Raw genomic sequence first — 17,677 nt, forward strand, 5'->3', positions numbered from 1 at the left:
ATATCTGATTGGCTGTATATAAACACACACACACACACACATGCAGAGTTGAGAATGAAGGCAAAGAAAACATAAGGTGGTGCAGTATATAGATCCACGTGGAGAGGAACACCATATCTTTTTGCAAGATATTTTTTTTCTGAAATAAATCTCAAACAATAAACAAGTAGAATATTCCATGATCTAATTCTATTTAAATTGTGTTGAAAATAGGGAAATAAAACTAAAAATACAGAAAGGTTTATCTTGAAGTGCTATACTATTAGTCAGCATTACCAACGAACATCTGTTGGTGGTTTCTCTTTAATCTTCAGACTGATTTTACTCCAATATTTTTTAGAGCAAAACATTGTAAACACTATCTTAACAACATTAATAAACAGAGAACTATACACTTTTATTCAACAATTTGCAAGCCAGATTAAACCACCATTGCCAGTTTTGATATCTCTGAATCAGGCTCTTTCCGGATTATGATGTACAGCAGGACTTTTTGAGTTTTCATTTCGATATGTTCTCTATTTGAATCAAGGCTTCCTTCTCATGGGCTTCAATTTCCTTAAGCAATTGTTCTTTTTCCTTGAAATAATCCCGGAACCATTGAATGTGTTCTATTTTTTGTTTCACACTTAAACAGTGGTTTTTGGAAAGGCCGCATGCTACAAGTTCCATGAAGTGGCGAATTGGTCCTTCTTTAGGAAAGTCTGCCAAATGCTTATCCAGAAATATATGTTCGTAAAATTCACCCTCATCTTCAAGTCCTGATAAAGTTAAGGGAAAGATACAATCACTGTCAAAACACTTCCAATTCACAACCTCCCTGAGCAGACTGCAGTACCGTCGTCTTATAATTCACAAATTATTTGCAAACATTAATCCCTATTGTCATCTAAGCCAATATTCCCGTTGATATCTTGAGCTTTAAAAAGCCACTCTGATAATTATTTGTTTTTAGAAATACTGCAATAGTTTTTATTAATTCAATACACTGCTCAGCTGACCATGTGGAATGAAAAGCTTTATGCATCATCTTGTGCTATCTGGATATCTCAAAAAGACATCTAAATGTTTGAGTCTGTCATTCAACTTACATTCTATTAAAGAGATTTTTAAAAAGTCAAATTGATAAAACTAAAAAAGAGCAGATTATTTATATTTATCAAAATTATATACCTCAGTAAGGTAAAGCTAAAGGTAAAGGTTCCCCTGCACATGCGTGCTAGTCGTTTCCAACTCTAGGGGCCGGTGCTCATCTCCGTTTCAAAGCTGAAGAGCCAGCGCTTGTCCGAGGACGTCTCCGTGGTCATGTGGCCGGCATGACTAGACGCCAAAGGCGCACAGAACACTGTTACCTTCCCACCGTAGTGGTCCATATTTTTCTACTTGCATTTTCACGTGCTTTCAAACTGCTAGGTTGGCAGAAGCTGGGACGAGTAACAGGCACTCACTCTGTTACGCGGCACTCGGGATTTGACCCGCCAAACTGCCGACCTTCTGATCGACAAGCTCAGTGTCCTAACCCACTGAGCCACCACGTCCCTTGCATATACCCCAGTACTCATCATTAATTGGTTCCAGGAGGCGCTATGAGTACCAAAAACAATGAGTACCAAACAATTTTTTCCCATAAGGAAAAATGTAGTGTCACAAGGGAGCTGACACCGACAAGTTCTAGCTTGTGCGTTGAGTACCAAATGATGAGTACAGGGACAAAATTTTCTTATCAAAATGTGTTGAATACTAAATTTGATGAGTTTCAATGCAATTGAGTACCAACGCACCACTGTACTTGCCCATCTTGCAGTTCGAGGTGACTCTTGATTAAGGTGTATCTGAGGGGACCTCATACATATAGGTTTTATCTTTTTCGCTTATCAAATGAAATTATGTCCTGTTTTCTTCATTCAGCTATTTGAAGTAGCCCTTAATTCTCATTTTGAGGACACAAAGTAAAAGGTGGATATTGTGTTCCAGGTATATACTTTGTGATATGCTCTGGTGCAACTTTGGGAAAAATTATAGATGAAAGTTAACTTGTAATATTTTTATGGGTAATAATGAAACATGTAATAGAAAATATAAGAATGATGTGATCATATAAAAAAAAATTAAGTTTGGAAAGTAATGTATGGTATTTTAAGTTGTATAATATATTAGGAGAAGGAAAGGTTGTATAAACTTGGTTTTAGTATGGAAATTTAAAGTCTAGTTGGAAAGAAGAATAGTTTTTAATAATTGATGTAAAATTGTTTTATCTGTGATTGTTCTTATTGGGTATTATTGATATTATTGTGGTGGATATTAAATGGATGTTGAATTTAACTATGGTAGTAAGATTTCTAGTAAAAAGGTAAAATTACCGACTACAGAAGAATGGACTGTAAAGTTTTTTTTCCCCCGAGGATATGGTAAAGATCTTAGTGCACCTGAAAGACTATTTGCAACAGAGAGATACTACGGAGCAAATATGGGACTAAAAAGTATTATTTTGTATTTGAATAATTATTGATATGATATATATACGTTTGGAGTTTATCTATATGAGTTAAAGTGCGATAGTTTAAATAGTTTAGGATTGTTTGCACAAGTTAGATTATGATTGTTTGTATTTTTATACCCTGTATTCAGATCTGGGAAGTTGGGGGGGGGAGGGGAAAGGGAGGGAGGGGTTGGGGAGGGTTGGGGAGTGGGAAGAGGGTGGGAGGGGAGGGGGTTGGGAGGGGTTTTGTTTTGCTAAAGATAAAATGTATTGTAAAACTTTTCAATTAAAAAAAAGGGATCTCTTTGTTTTCCCAGAGATTATCATAAAAATGATGCTAATTCAGAATTGATTTCTTTGTTAATTTATTCAAGCAAAATAAAATAAAATAAAAAACAGCTATATTTGAAACCAGCTAAAGGTAAGTCTCAAAAACAATATGCAAATTCTGCAAATGACTTACACTAATATAATATATAATTCATATATCATATCATATCGTATCGTATAACATTACATTTTTTTAGCTCCCTCCAAATCCAACTCCCCAAAATCTCCATCCCAAATTTTCACTGAAGAGCGGCAGAACCAAGTGCAGAGTTCTTTTAGGATACTCACCAGCTTCATTGTTAATTGGGAACTCCCAAAGTTTTCCCTCATTTGTCCACTGTATCATCTCCTCAAAACCATTCTGTGGTAGATGTGAAAAGGTTGATGTAATAGTTTCGGCAAATTCCAGATCCCAAATTGTTGGTATTGCTACTGCGTCTAAATTGTCAATGTATTAAAAAAAACTCACATCAAGCCAAGTTAACCACAGAAATGCTATTCATTGGAATTGACAAATCTCTCTCTCTCTCTCTCTCTCTCTCTCTCTATCGAGTCAAATATATTGTCAAAAAACCCCAGCCAATTTCAAAATTCCAAAATGTTGGCTGTTTTCACTGTTGGTGCTGCAATAAAAGCTAATTTAGTGTCAACATTATGAATGGAAGCATGGACAGCATAGCACAGCTCAATAAAAGGACAACTGTTTTCCCTATCACTTTCTCTTCTCAATTTGCTTGCTTTATTAGCTTCAGAACTGACTAAATAGATATTTCAATTTAAAAAAACAATAATTTGAAAATACGTTCAAAAATGTTTTATGAATGAAGAGTACTATGAAGATAAGTACCCTTTGACATTGTTGGACATTATTTGAACTAGCAGGAAAAAATAAGAGAAATTATAATTTTATTTCCCTGTGTTTCAGTCTGAAGTGGAAAAATTTAAAAAAAAAACAACTGGAGGAATTTTCTCTAGCTTCTATATAATCTGTTCCTTAAAGCAAATGTTATAGTTACAAGTGATCCCTGACTTAGAAACACAACTGAGACATGGGTTTTGGTCCCTAAGCAACGAGATGTCACATGATCGCATCACTTACCAACCATAATCCCTTTTTTTCCTCGTTGTGGTTGTTAGGGTTTAGGGTTAGGGTCAACTTCCCCAACCTCCCTATCTCTCTCCTCAATTCTATGCCCTTTTGGCTACCCTACATCCTGCTTGTGGCGTGCAAACAAACGCTGATGCTTGCAGGGAGTGAATGAATGCTGCTGCTTGCTGAGGTTTGCTGCCCCAGAATGATGGCCAAAAGGGCATAGATGAAGGAGATAGGGGGCTGGGTAGAACTGTGTCCCTGTGGCTGTAAATGTGAGTGGGCTACAAAGCACTTAAATTTTGATCACACGACCACTGGTGGGGAGAAGGGGGGCTGCAATGGCCATAATTTCGGACATGGGATGGGAGTCCATTCTTTCAGCATTGTCACAATTTTGAACAGTCACTGAATGAAGGAGTGTGTGTGTGTGTGTGTGTGTGTGTGTGTGTGTGAGAGAGAGAGAGAGAGAGAGAGAGAGAGAGAACGAACAGGATGGACAATTTTCTTATTCTGGGGATACAGCTTTTCTATAATTAGCATGTAAATGCGGTCAAATATCTAAAAATGCTTTGGAATATGTGCTGATAAAATACCTCTAAGAATATCCTTTCCAAATCCCATTAAAAACCTAAAATGCAATACAGGTAGTCTTCAACTTATGACCACAAGTGAGCCAAAAATTTCCATGGCTAACAATTGTTAAGTGAGTTTTGCCCCATTTTACCACTTTTCTTCCCATAGTTGTTAAGTGAATCACTGCAGTTGGTAAATTAGTAACCTGGCTATTAAGTGAAATCCAGCTTCTTCCCCATTGACTTTTGCTTATCCGAAGGTCGCAAAAGGGGATCACATGACCCCTGGTCACTGCCACTGTCATAAACATGAGTCAGCTACCAAGGTCTGAATTTTGATCGCGTGAGTGTGGGGATGCTGTGATGGTCGTAAGTATGAAAAATGGTCATAAGTCACTTTTCTTAGTGAAGTTGTAACTTTGAATAGTCACTAAATGAATGGTTGTAAATCAAGGACTACCTGTATCTGCCTCAAGTTCCTCATTAGTGGGAACCTAGGATGCTGCTTTAGATAAAGTCAGATTACTGAACTGTTTGGCTATGTACAAGTGTTGAAAGCAGCTTCCCCAACCTGGAATCCTTTAATGTGTTAGCCTACATCTTTTAGACACCGCAGGGGCATGAATTTTGGGAATTATAGAATTGTCAGTCCAAAGGATCTAGAGGGCATCAAACTGGACAAGGCTAGTTTGGGCGTTCAGATGGGATTTTTAAAGATCTTATCCAGAAATGTCAGGAATTAAAAACAAACTTTTTTATATGTGAAGCCTGCACTCAAGTTACTAAAATGAAATCCCTTCTCTAATTGAGAGCCAAAATTTCTATATTTATCATAATTTTCAACACTTCTACGTAAAGAGCAGGTAAAATTCTCTATTTATTTATTTACAGTATCTCATATCTGGTTCCAAATTCTCCCTTGTTGTTAAGCCAGAGGTGCCCAACCCCCGGTCCGTGGCCCGGTACCGGGCTGCGGCATGCCAGTAACCAGTCCACACAAACAAGCAAAGCCCCATCCGGGAAATGCAGGCAGCACACAAAACTAAGCACTCTCCGGTCCACGGAAAAACCTTTGTCCACAGAACCAGTCCCTGGTGCCCAAAAGGTTAAGCAATTAACCTCTTCTCTAAATACAGACAGGGAGTTTCTGTAGGTTAAACATTGATTAAGATGGTTTATGGTATGTTCAAGACTACTGCATTGAGCATAGAATGGATGAGTTTTATTACACTCAAATTATCTTCCTGGCATGATTATAGTAATTATTTTGTGACTAACCTGTTTCATGTGCTCCCTTTGATTTAGGAGTGAAAATCTGTAGCCTTTCTCCAGAAAAGAGATTCCTAAAAAAATAATAATAATAATAATTAAAAAATCTCCTTTTGGTAGAAAACGTAAAGGATCCAATATGAATAATTCCAATTTTTTTCCTAAACAGTTTGAAATCTTAAAACATACTCCTCTGATCTGTTTTCAATCACTGCCCACACATTTTTCAAGCATGTAACAATGAATATATTCATACATTGACATATATACATATATAACTAAATTAAATTTATTTGTAGAGATTTATGTGGCCACCCAACTTGCCAAAGTGTGACTCTAGGCACCAGGTCCATAGAAAGCATCCCTTCTTTTTGTGCTGGATATCCACAGCTGAAGAATAATGTTGACTTTAAAAATCTACATATTATATTTTACAGACTAGCTATTTTATTAAGCCTGATTTTTATGGCATATTAAACACATGACAAATCTAATTCACTGTAGCACATCACAATAAAGGGGGGGCGGGTTCATAATGACAAAGAACCTGGCATGGTTCAACACAGCCACATTTGATTATCCTTGTACAGGTAGTTCTTGACTTTTTTGAGCCAAAATTTCTGTTGTTAAGCAAGGCATTTGTTAATTGAGTTGTGCCTCATTTTATGACTTTTTGCCAGTTGTTAAGTGATTCACTGCAGTCATTAAGCGAATCTGGCTTCTACCATTGACTTTGCTTGTCGGAAGCCAGCTAGGAAGGTTATAAATGGTGATCACATGACCCTGGGAGAGTACAGCTGTCATGAATACATGCCCGTTGTTGCCAGCATCTGAATTTTAATCATGTGACCATACGGATGCTATGTATATGTGAGAAACGGTCACTTTTCTCAGTGCTATTGTAACTTCAGGTGGTCACTAAATGAATAGTTGTAAGTCGAGGACTACCCGCCACGCTTTACAAATTCAGGATTTTAAAGAGATACCTGCAGAAACTCATCAAGTAAAGTACCTTTTAATTCTACTGATTTCATTAATATGTGCCATATTGCCATCTTCATCTTCATCACATTCAATTTCACTGGATGCGCTAACGGCTTTTCGTTTCATAGGTTTTCTTCTAATTTTCATGCTTGCCATCATTTTGCTAAAATTAAAAATATTAGCATATATTAATATTAGGATGTACTGAAGGATGCATAGTACAGATTTTTTTTGTTCATGTTAGCTATTCTGATGCAATAAACATGAATATGAAAATGTAAAGAAAAATTCAATTGTGTGGAAGTTCCGAAACCTATTCTTTTTTTTCCCCCTTCCAACTTCCCTTATTTTTAAAAAAAAAATCTATCTGATGTTTCACAGACCAGAAACCTAGCAGCAATAACTATATTTTTTGTATTTGAACTATGGTGATAAAACTAAAGAACAGTGCCAAGAATGCTTTAAAAAAACAACAAATAAACTCCACCATCTTTATACACAATTTACAAAATAATACAACTCGATCTATCCTTCTCTGGAAGTTCAACCGGAACAAGGCTATCTTCCCTACTGCCTTAGAAATCTGTAGGAATAGGCACCTATTGGCAATGGTCAGTGGTAATGTCTTCCCAAGCATTAGGGCGATAACAGAAAATGCTCTGTTTAACCATGTATTGTTTGTAAGTAGTAGACTGAAAAATGAGTGAAGGCAGTTACTGACTCCAGACCACAAAGAATTCTGTAAGTCAATACAAGCACCTTAACTAGATTTGGCTGCTGAAGGTCAGAGAAGTTCTATTAATGAAGTATGAAGATGCACCTGACTGCTGATCTAGAGCAGGCATGTCAAACTTGTGACATCTCGTGATTTTTTTTCCCCCATTGCCGGCAATGGGGTGGGTGCGGTTTCGGTGTGACGGACCCGGCCCGCGGGCCAGCAATCTGACATGCCTGATCTAGAGGTTAGGCAAAAGATACTGTTAGCAAAACTTTCAGAGTGTTTCCAAAGGAAGCCTAAGCATCAGTTTTCCAATATACAAACCTATGAATGGTAGAACAGGAACCTGGAAGCATACCTGGCTAGACATACAGTACCTGGCCACCCAGTTTTCTAATAGCAAGCAATTTAACCACATTTCCGGATCAGATTCTTATATTGGATTTTAAATAAATAAGAAAGCAGGGTGGTTTAACCGTAGTCTTCATATTGACTAAATACTCCATCAGTTGACCTAAGGGCTCTATCTGACATTATCAAACACCCGCTTCAAGATGTTAATACGTTTACTGGGTATTAACAACCTATTAAGGACATCTTATTCCATAAAGCTCAATATATACTGCCTCTCCCTATAGGTATTAAAAGGTCTTATCAGCACAAGGATCCCTCCAAAACACTACATGCCAAACTATTTTAACCTTTAGCTATTTAAACTTTAGCCTTCCTATCTTGCATCTTTCAGAAACACTGGATCTATTAGCTGCCATGATTTTTAGCCAACTGGTCTAGGAATGCTGGGACTACAGTGCCAAATATCTGGAGAGCACCCATTGAAGAAGATTGCTCTACTTTTTTTAGTTGTTTTGAAGGAGGCTTACTTGTCACATTTTTAAAGAGGTATCAACTGCACTGACTGCAACCTGCCAGCTCAGACTAGAAATCTGTAGGAGAGTGGCCTGGAGAAGATGAGATTAAAGGAAAGGCTTGTGGGAAACTAAAGTTTTAATTTAATTAACCACTCAGTGGGTTAGGATGCTGAGCTTGTCGATCAGATGGTTGGCAGTTTGGCGGGTCGAATCCCGAGTGCCGCGTAGCAGTGAGCGCCTGTTACTTGTCCCAGCTTCTGCCAACATAGCAGTTCGAAAGCACGTGAAAATGCAAGTAGAAAAATAGGGACCACTACGGTGGGAAGGTAACAGCGTTCCGTGCGCCTTTGGCATCCTCGGACAAGTGCTGGCTCTTCGGCTTTGAAACGGAGATGAGCACCGGCCCCTAGAGTTGGAAACGACTAGCACGCATGTGCGGGGGAACCTTTACCTTTACCTTTAGTATGCCAATGTTCATCATTGACAAGCAGTGTGATGAACAAACCAATTATATTGATTTGGTAAAAACATCCATGAAGTGGCTAGCCCTGAATTTTTTCTTCAAAATCACTCTTAATACAAAGAGCAAGCACTCTAGAATGTATTCTTTTTTCCTCTAAACAACACGTTACTATTGTTGCTGTGTTTTTTCTGACCCATCTGAGCTAGAATTAAACAAGATCTGTATTAGGCTTTTTCAATGATTTATTATGTCAGAGCACAGTGGGACTGAGAAAGAAAATGTTGTGAACATATACAAAATCTGGGTCTGAATGCCATCCTTTGAATATCAACTTTATTTTAAAGATCTGGGATAATGAAGATGTATCTTAGTTCTAAATGTTATTATTTATAATAAAGTTTAAACCTTTAACACATTTGTGAAATTATGCCATAATTTCCACTGAGAGAATACTCATTCCACCGTCAAATTCTGTATTGTTATAATTTCCATTCAGCAAATATTCAGTCTTTCTTATGTTTACAAACCAAACTAATAGTGGAGATTTTGTAAAGCAGCGACACCCACAGGCTATCTTACATCACTGCAAACAGAGAAAAGCTTAGCCATAATTTACTAGCAGAAAACCAAAGAAATGCAAGACTATATTCAGTTACACAGGGATACATTTATTCATTACGGAGACCTGGCTGGGCCCAGAGGGCGGTGTCCCTCTAGTTGAGTTGTGCCCTCCGGGTTTCTGTGTTTCTATCTGGGCAATGGTTGGATGATTTGGGAGGGGTCTTGCCAACTATTGTCCCCCTGTCATGGTCCGATCATTATCTCCTGCGGCTGGTCTTCCGCTATGTTACCCCCCGCCGCTGGGCTGTGGAACCGACCAGGTGGTTCCGTCCCAGGCGCCTAATGGACCCAGAACAGTTCCAGATGGCGCTTGGGTCTTTACCTATCTCCCTTACTCACAGCCCGGCCAATGCCTTGGTGGATGCCTGGGAAAGGGCGGCCACCGAGGCACTCGACCGTTGTACCCTTGCGACCCCAGACCCGGCGCAGATCCCGTTGGGCCCCATGGTTTTTTGTGGAGCTCCGGGAGATGAAGCGTCGGAGATGGGGTCTAGAGAGCGGTTGGAGGTCCACCCGGTCTGAATCTGACCGATCGCGGCTAAGAGCCTTCACAAGGTCTTACCTCGCGGCAATGAGGACGGCGAAATCTAATTACTTCGCTGCCCTCATCGCGTCCGCAGATAATCGCCCAGCCGCCCTGTTTAGGGTGACTCGCTCTCTCCTTGATCGGGAGGTGAGGGAGGAACCCTTACAGGGGCGGGCTGAGGAGTTTAGTCATCTGGTGGACAAAATTGCTCAGATCCGGACCGGTTTGGACTCTGACTGGGCAGAGTATGACATGGAGGAATTAAGCGGTCTTGAGGATGTTATCTGGACTGAGTTCGACCCTGTTTCCCCCGATGACGTGGACAGGATCATGAGGAGACTGAGCTCTACCACTTGTTTACTAGACCTGTGCCCCTCCTGGCTGGTTTATGCGGCTCGGGAGGAGACACGAGGCTGGTTCCTGGCAGTAATAACTGCTTCCTTGAAGGAGGGCATCTTTCCTGCCGCCTTGAAGGAGGCGGTGGTGAGACCCCTCCCCAAGAAGCCTGCCCTGGACCCGGCTGTTTTAAATAACTACCGTCCAGTCTCCAACCTTTGCTTTTTGGCGAAGGTTGTTGAGAGCGTGGTGGCGCATCAGCTTCCTCTGTTCCTGGAGGAAACTGATTATCTTGACCCATACCAATTGGGTTTCAGGCCCGGGTACAGCACGGAGACGGCATTGGTCGCGCTGGTGAATGATCTCTGGCGGGCTCGGGACAGGGGATGTTCCTCTGTCCTAGTCCTTTTAGACCTCTCAGCGGCTTTTGATACCATCGACCATGGCGTCTCAGGGGGTTGGGAGTGGGAGGCACTGTTTTACAGTGGTTCTCCTATCTCCTGGGCCGCTCGCAGTCGGTGTTGACGGGAGGGCAGAGGTCCGCCCCGAGGTCTCTCGTTTGTGGAGTCCCTCAGGGGTCGGTCCTCTCTCCCCTCCTGTTCAACATCTACATGAAACCACTGGGTGAGCTCATTCGTGGTTTCGGGGTGGGGTATCATCAGTACGCTGATGATACCCAACTTTTTCTTTCCACCCCGAACCAACCCAGTGATGCACTCGACATGATGTCCCGTTGCCTGGAGGTGGTCCGGGTTTGGATGGGGAGAAACAACTAGAAACTTGCCAGGCCAGCAAAGATTGTTGGTCGTATGTCGTATGTTACCTTAGTTCCACCATGTTGCTCAAACACATTAAAATCTTCCTGATCATGTGGCCTATAGCCCTTACTATCCCTCCCAAAACTATTCGCCTTCAAGAGCCAATGCAGCCGCAGCCATTCCAGGCGCCGCCATTTGTCCTGCATGTACTCCAAAGCACCTTTTGGAGACTGAATCTAAAGTACTGGACAGCCCAAATATCTTCCTCCTTCAGGCTTAGTGTAATTTGGTTTTACATAAATTGTTCTGCAAGAAGCTGTCTAATAGATGGTTCTTCTGAGCTGGCACTTTGATTCAGCAGGTTTAATATAAATGCATTTTATAAACTTCACTAATTAATCTCTCGGTTAAGCTTGGTAACCCCAAAACCAGTTCTAGCCAGTATCGAGGGGAAAAAAATCTGAAATATATTACTGCAAATATTTCAATACCATTTGTTGCTGCATATTTGATTTCACACTCTTTTGTGAAATTTACTAAAGGAGACAGAAGCAGAAAAATGAGAAATTACAGCAATGTGCTGTACATCATCATCTTCTCAAGAAATAATGGAAACGAAGAGACTGGCTAAGACTGCTTTAAACTTTCTGACTCCAAATCAAAATGTGCATTTTTAAAATAAAGCAAAGGAAGACAAATAAAAGCAATTATCACTATTTGTCTCATTTCAATGTGACAAGCATATTATGGGAACAGAATGATAGCTACAAACCTTAGGTCAGCCATTCTATGCGCATTCATTTCTTCCTTGTGCTTTCTTACCAAATGCAACAGTTCAGAAGTTGTCTTTTCTTTATCGAAAGGGAGTGAAGATGCAACAGCAGAGGCTGCTTCCTCCAATTCTGGAATACGTTGGTTGCTGAAAAAAGAAATATAAAATATAAATGCTCATTTTACATTCTTTGTTGCCCATATTTCGCTAACCTTCTGAAAACAGACAGAAAATTAATAATGAACAAATGAATAATGAATGAGGAAATCATCATCCAATATTTTCAGATGGTCATACTGTACTAGCAATGTACAACAAACACAGCTTCAAGGACCTTTCTCTCCCTTATTCTTTCCAAGTTAGCTTGTGACACCCGTTCAAATAGAGAACTGTTCTCTGTAAAGCAGGACATATGTCCACTCGATTCCTTATTACCGTATTTTCCGGCGTATAAGACGACTTTTTAACCCATGAAAATCACCTCAAAAGTTGGGGGGTCGTCTTATACGCCGAGTCGTCTTATACGCCGGAAAAATACCTCTCGGATGTTTTCTCTTTTCTGCTGGGCGGCGGGATCGCTGGGTGAATGGAGGTAGGCATGGCGACCCGTGGTAAAGCGGCTGACGGCGAACGGCGAAGGAGGGCAAACTCTCGTCAGCTTCTGGGGCGGCTACTGCAGCTGCCGCCGTTGCTCTCTCTAGGACTGGCCATACTAGCGCCTCCAATGCTGGCCGTCAGGTCCCCGATGAGAGGAGGGGCAGGCAGTCCCCAGAGGCGCCCCGCTCGACCGTAGGAAGGGAGCACCTTTGCTCCCGCCGAGGCACCACCTGACTCGCGCCGACCAGAATTGCTTGCCCGGTCACGCCTCGGCTTCGCGCACTGCCGCTGCCCGTGAATTGTCTCCGGCGCGCGGGGCGCTCTTTTCAGCGTGGTGAGTCTGCCAATCAATCTTCGGGTTTTGGGCGGCGGGAGGGTGGGGGGAAAGAGAGATGGAGCGCCTCTTGTCTGCAGCCACTTGGCGCCCCTTGCCCGGAACTGAGAGCAGCAGCGCACCAGGCGAGAGAGCTCAGAGAAAAGAAGGCGAGGCGTCCATTTGGCAGGGAAGGAGCAAAGCTGGGCAAATCACAGAGCAGGCAGAGCAGAGAAACGTTACAGGGGAAAAGGGGGCGGGGTTTAAAAGGCAAGGCGGGCAGGACGTGGAGACGTTCTGCAGTTAGAAGTAACGAAGGAGCCTCCGGGCGCTTTCTGGATCGGATTGTGCAAACTGAGCGTGCCGCTACAGTCCTCGTGTTTCCCAGGGTTGCCTGTCGTGCCAGAGGTATTCCCTGTAGCCCCAGATTCTTTAGCTCCCCACTTTCCTTAATTCGGGCGAATTTTGTGCTCCGTGGAGAAACATTAACCGCGCAAAACTCGGGGGAAACCTTGGTATTTGGGAACGGAAAGGCTTAAGCCTTTTCATTTCTGTTTTATGCACGGGCTGGGAGGGTCACGAAGTTTACCTCTTTTATTTATTAACGAGTTGTTAATATGCAGATTGTGTGCCAGGAAGTGAAATATTGAGTTATTAGCCCAAACCCTATAATTTAACATGAAAAGTAGGGGGTCGTCTTATATGCCGGGTCGCCTTATACGCCGGAAAATACGGTAGTTATGGGAAGGAAACATTTTCTAGGCTTTAATATTTATATTGAAAAATAGCTTCATAAATGTAATAATCTAGTAATGGTTAAATTATACCAATTGCATGATACAGTATTAGACATCTTTAACATTTCAATTATTGTTTTTCAGGGGATAACCCCCGGCAAATATTTTAAATTATTCACTCTTTTTATCACAACACTTTGCATTTCAAACTGGCCATTTTCCTACTCAAATAACCTTAATTTGCATAGGAAATTTTCCAATTCCTTTTTTTCCCCTTGGGAAATTTGAATTACTATTAATATGACAAAATCTTTGTTCTCAAGAAAGTTTATTCTGAAAAATGAAATGAAACCCAAATATATGTTTTTTAAAAAAAATATATTTAGACCAGTCATCTTATAAATTGTTCAACATGAAGCAGGCTCCAGATAACGAATTTCTAAAACTGCAAAGTACTAGCACTGACAGGATATAACAAGTATTCTGGTTATCTTCATATTTTCATTTTTAAGGGGAAAAAACCTTACCCATTGGTACACAAAGATCTATCAGTAATGTTTACATGTATCTGCATATCCTGAGTAAACCCGAAATAGTCAAAACTACTGCACTCCATAGGTTGCTATACTCTAGCTCTCATCAATTGTAGTTATTATAAAACATCAGCATCAGGACTTCAGGACTCCAGATGTTATCCAGAAAACTGAAGTTTTAATCTACTTTCTTCAACCTGTATAATATTTTAACATCCTAGTCCCTCTCATGTGCGACAGACAGAATTCTTTCTGCCTAGTTAGCCAACCAAAATTCTCTAATAGATGATCTGTGATTCACAATGAAAAGGCTGAAGCCAGGACACCAGAACAAGTAGGAAAGAAATCTTGCCAATGCTTAGAACGAAAAGTGATGTGAGAAACAGTAACACAAGGAAAAGAAACCTGGGATTGTTGGGGTCCCCATATAAGGCTTTAGCTGTGGTACTGCAGAACTGGGTTAATAAACTGCTAAAACCAACAGAAACAGCAGCAGGTATCCTGGCAAAGAGCCAGTGTGCTTTAGTGATGAAGGCACCAGGCTGGACACCAGGAGACTGTGGGTTCTAGTCCCACCTTAACATGAAAACCAAAAGGGTGACCTCGAGCCAAGTCACTCTCTCTCAGCCCAACCCACCTCACAGGGTTATTGTTTTGGGAAAAATAGGAGGAAGGAGTATTGATTATCTTTAGTCATTTGTAAAAATAATAAAGATAGGATACAAATAAATAAACATAAAATTAGCTCCTGGAAACTGGTTGGGTTTTTCTTTGTTCCCTGCCACCACAATTTGGCAGAACAATTTAAGGAGAGAACTCTTGGGGTCATACCCAGAGCCCACAAGTTTTGAATCCTTCACTGAGAATGACTCCACACAAAATCAGAATAAAGAGTCAGAAGAATTTTTCCTTCTTTCCACAACATAGTGAATAAATCTGGTCATTTCTGAATCAAACAGAACACATATCAAATGTCCCTCTGGCTCTTTATTATTTTCCCTTTTAATACACCATTTATTTATCACTACCCCTTTTTGGTTAAGTATCTCTTCAAACAACCACAATATTTTTAGACAAGCAGCATGAAAGTATACTCCCATAAGTTTACCTTTTTTCATCATCTTCCAGCAATCTGCTTTTGGCATTCTCCATAACCTTCTTCTTTGTACTTAGTTCTATTTTCATTCCATGGATTAACTGCAGCAAATTTTTCTTTCTTTGCACTTGTGTTTTCTGCTCCTGAGCTGGTGAAATATTTCTATTGGTGCTGCTGATTTGGTCATCTTCCTTAGTGCAGAAGACAGGAGTTGTGCTGAAGAATTTGGGTGCTTTACTAGGAAAGATGTAGAAAGCACAAACTAACGATGCAAACTGAGTTTTAAAATTTTTACAACTTAAAATTCTCATAACAAGAGATCATTATCACAAAATCAGTTAAAATACAAATTACAATCACAATACAAAAAATAATAATGAAATACATACAGCAGCCAAGAAAATGAGATAATCCATAAATGCTAATATAACCAGAAAATGGACTCCTTCACATACTCAGGATTTCAAACCAGAGCACATAACTAGGCTTTCAAGGCCTTACAAGTAAATATTTTTCTGGAAAAGAACCATATCTTCTGCCAATAGTATACTGATTTTGAGCAAAAACAGATTGCACATAAAAATTGATTAGAAACAATCTTGTAAGGATTTGGGTTTACAGAATGGGGGCTATCAGATGAGAAAATCCCAAAGATGACACTGGAGTTGGAATTGTGTGTGTGTGTGTGTGCGCGCGCGTTAGAGAGAGCGAGAGAAAAGCAATGGATGGAAACTAATCAAGGAGAGAAGCAACCTAGAACTAAGGAGACATTTCCTGACAATTAGAACAATTAATTAATGGAACAACTTGCGTCCAGACTTTATGAGTGCTCCAAAACTGGAGGTTTTTAAGAAGAGATTGTCTGAAAAGGTATAGGGTTTTCAGCCTGAGCTGGGGGTTGGCCTAGCGGCCCTAGAAGACATCCAAGGTCCCTTCCAACTCTTGTTATTCTGTTATTGTAATCATGCACAAAACTACTGTTGCTGAATCAATGCCCGTGTTCACACAGCACATTAACACTATTCTGATTTACCGAATTAGTCAAATTTGTAGCAACCACAGCCAAATCTAGTGTCTTTCGTGAACTTAACCCAAAACTTTCTGAACGAGCTGAAATTAATATAAACCAGGCTTCTTATCGCTCTCTCACCTCTAAAACCTACTGCCTGCGCATGATTCTTCACCAACATTTGGGGGGAAAAAGTGGCTGAGAAGGGGCAAACATCTGAAAGGAGACTGTTATTTTGCCTTTGAAATGGGGCATCAAACACCAAGCCCCTCCCTCCCATGTACCTGCACAAGGCCACAACCACGTCCTCTCTTGGAGCACCGAAGCGAACCAGAGCACAAAACCTCTCGGGGACCCTGACGCTTCTCCGCCACATTATCCTCGAAGCAGCCAGGAGTCACGCACAAGCTTTCTGCAACCACAAAGTACTTCCGCCGCAAGCTTCCGATAAGCTTCCGCCAGTCCGTCCGGAACGCAAGCCCTCGAATATTGGTTCCGCAGCCAGATCACTTGGAAGAGAGGGTATCTTTCGCGGTCTTTTGGATATGGTCGTTTCTCGTTCTAAACGGGACAGGAACGCCGCCGTTTAAATATTTACTGCATACATGCTAATATTCAGAGGGTGGGAAATTAGGGTTTCCAAATCATATTGGTAAGGCTCGCCTAAAACCCTAAGGCCCAAACCGAACGAGCTACATAACCTACACGTAGAGCGAGGTGGCAATCAAGTCTATATGCTGCATGCAAAAGGGGTAGATCCAAGAAGGGAATGGTAGCCCCTCGACTACCAACGCCTAAAAGGCAAATTGAGGGGTCCTTGGTGCTATCTGAGCCTGGTTGTTTTCTTGCAGATGTTTCATTGCTAGATAACATCATCTAGTATTTTATCTCGTGTCGGTGCCGGCTTGCTTGTTTTTTTCTTTTCCTGTTTTTAAATAATGCATCACTTGATCGTCTACTGCTAGCACTGGTGAGGTTACCTAGTTTCATTGCGTAATGAAACATCTGCAAGAAAACAAGCAACCTCAGAGAGCACCAAGGATCCCTCATGTCAACCCTGAGCTACAAATATTCTCCTTTAAAAGGTAAATTGCAGAACGCCCCAGAGACTCGCGATCTCCCCGTTCCCTCTAAGGCTGCCAAGACCACCTGGCCAGCCTTCGGGGCGGGCTTTGGGGGCGGCGGCAGCAGCACCATCACCGCCTCCGGTTCCGCTTCCCAGGCCGAGCTCCAGCTCCTCCTCCTGTCCTTTCCCCAGCCAGGCTCGTGGCGGGCGGGCGCCCCTTCCACCGCAGGTATATAGCGCTCGCTGCGAGGAGAGCGAGCCGAGCCGTTCTGGAGAGGCAATGCAGCTGAGGCAGCCGAAGAGAAGCGCAAGGCTTTCGGCGACAACTCCAGCGGAGAAAAGTAGCCGATTTCAGCGGACACCCACCTGGGACACTGTCCGTCCCTCCCTCGGGAGCTGCCGTCTTCGGTCTGCAGGGATCGGCCGGTGCGAAGTCCTGTTTTCTTGGCGCTGTTGGGGGGGGGGGTGTCCTTCGTTGGTCTTGCAGTCTTTCATCTCGTGTCGGTGCCGGCTTTCTTTCTACACCCCCCCACCCC

General features: G+C 41.6%; 2 protein-coding genes across 3 annotated transcripts in view; one reads left to right on the top strand and one right to left on the bottom strand.

Moving 5' to 3' along the window:
• Nucleotides 1-17,629, bottom strand: MRPS31 (mitochondrial ribosomal protein S31). Its single transcript, XM_081317995.1, has 8 exons — nucleotides 17,508-17,629; nucleotides 16,360-16,636; nucleotides 15,079-15,303; nucleotides 11,791-11,937; nucleotides 6,756-6,890; nucleotides 5,753-5,817; nucleotides 3,098-3,247; nucleotides 1-761 (listed from the first exon to the last, which is right to left on the bottom strand). Exons 2-8 carry the CDS (start codon nucleotides 16,449-16,451, stop codon nucleotides 502-504), a joined length of 1,074 nt encoding a protein of 357 aa, XP_081174121.1. The 5' UTR covers nucleotides 16,452-16,636; nucleotides 17,508-17,629; the 3' UTR covers nucleotides 1-501.
• SLC25A15 (solute carrier family 25 member 15) overlaps nucleotides 17,139-17,677 on the top strand; it is an 18,513-nt gene continuing 17,974 nt past the window's right edge. Inside the window, exon 1 of one of the 2 annotated variants that reach the window (XM_081318009.1) lies at nucleotides 17,139-17,160. The gene's annotated coding sequence lies outside the window, so the exon portion shown is untranslated. Of the gene's footprint in view, nucleotides 17,161-17,324; nucleotides 17,568-17,677 lie in introns of those variants that run through there. The other variant, XM_081318008.1, reaches the window with a different exon arrangement.

Source organism: Vipera berus (assembly GCF_964194415.1).
Source record: "Vipera berus genome assembly, chromosome: 1".
Lineage (NCBI taxonomy): Eukaryota > Metazoa > Chordata > Lepidosauria > Squamata > Viperidae > Vipera > Vipera berus.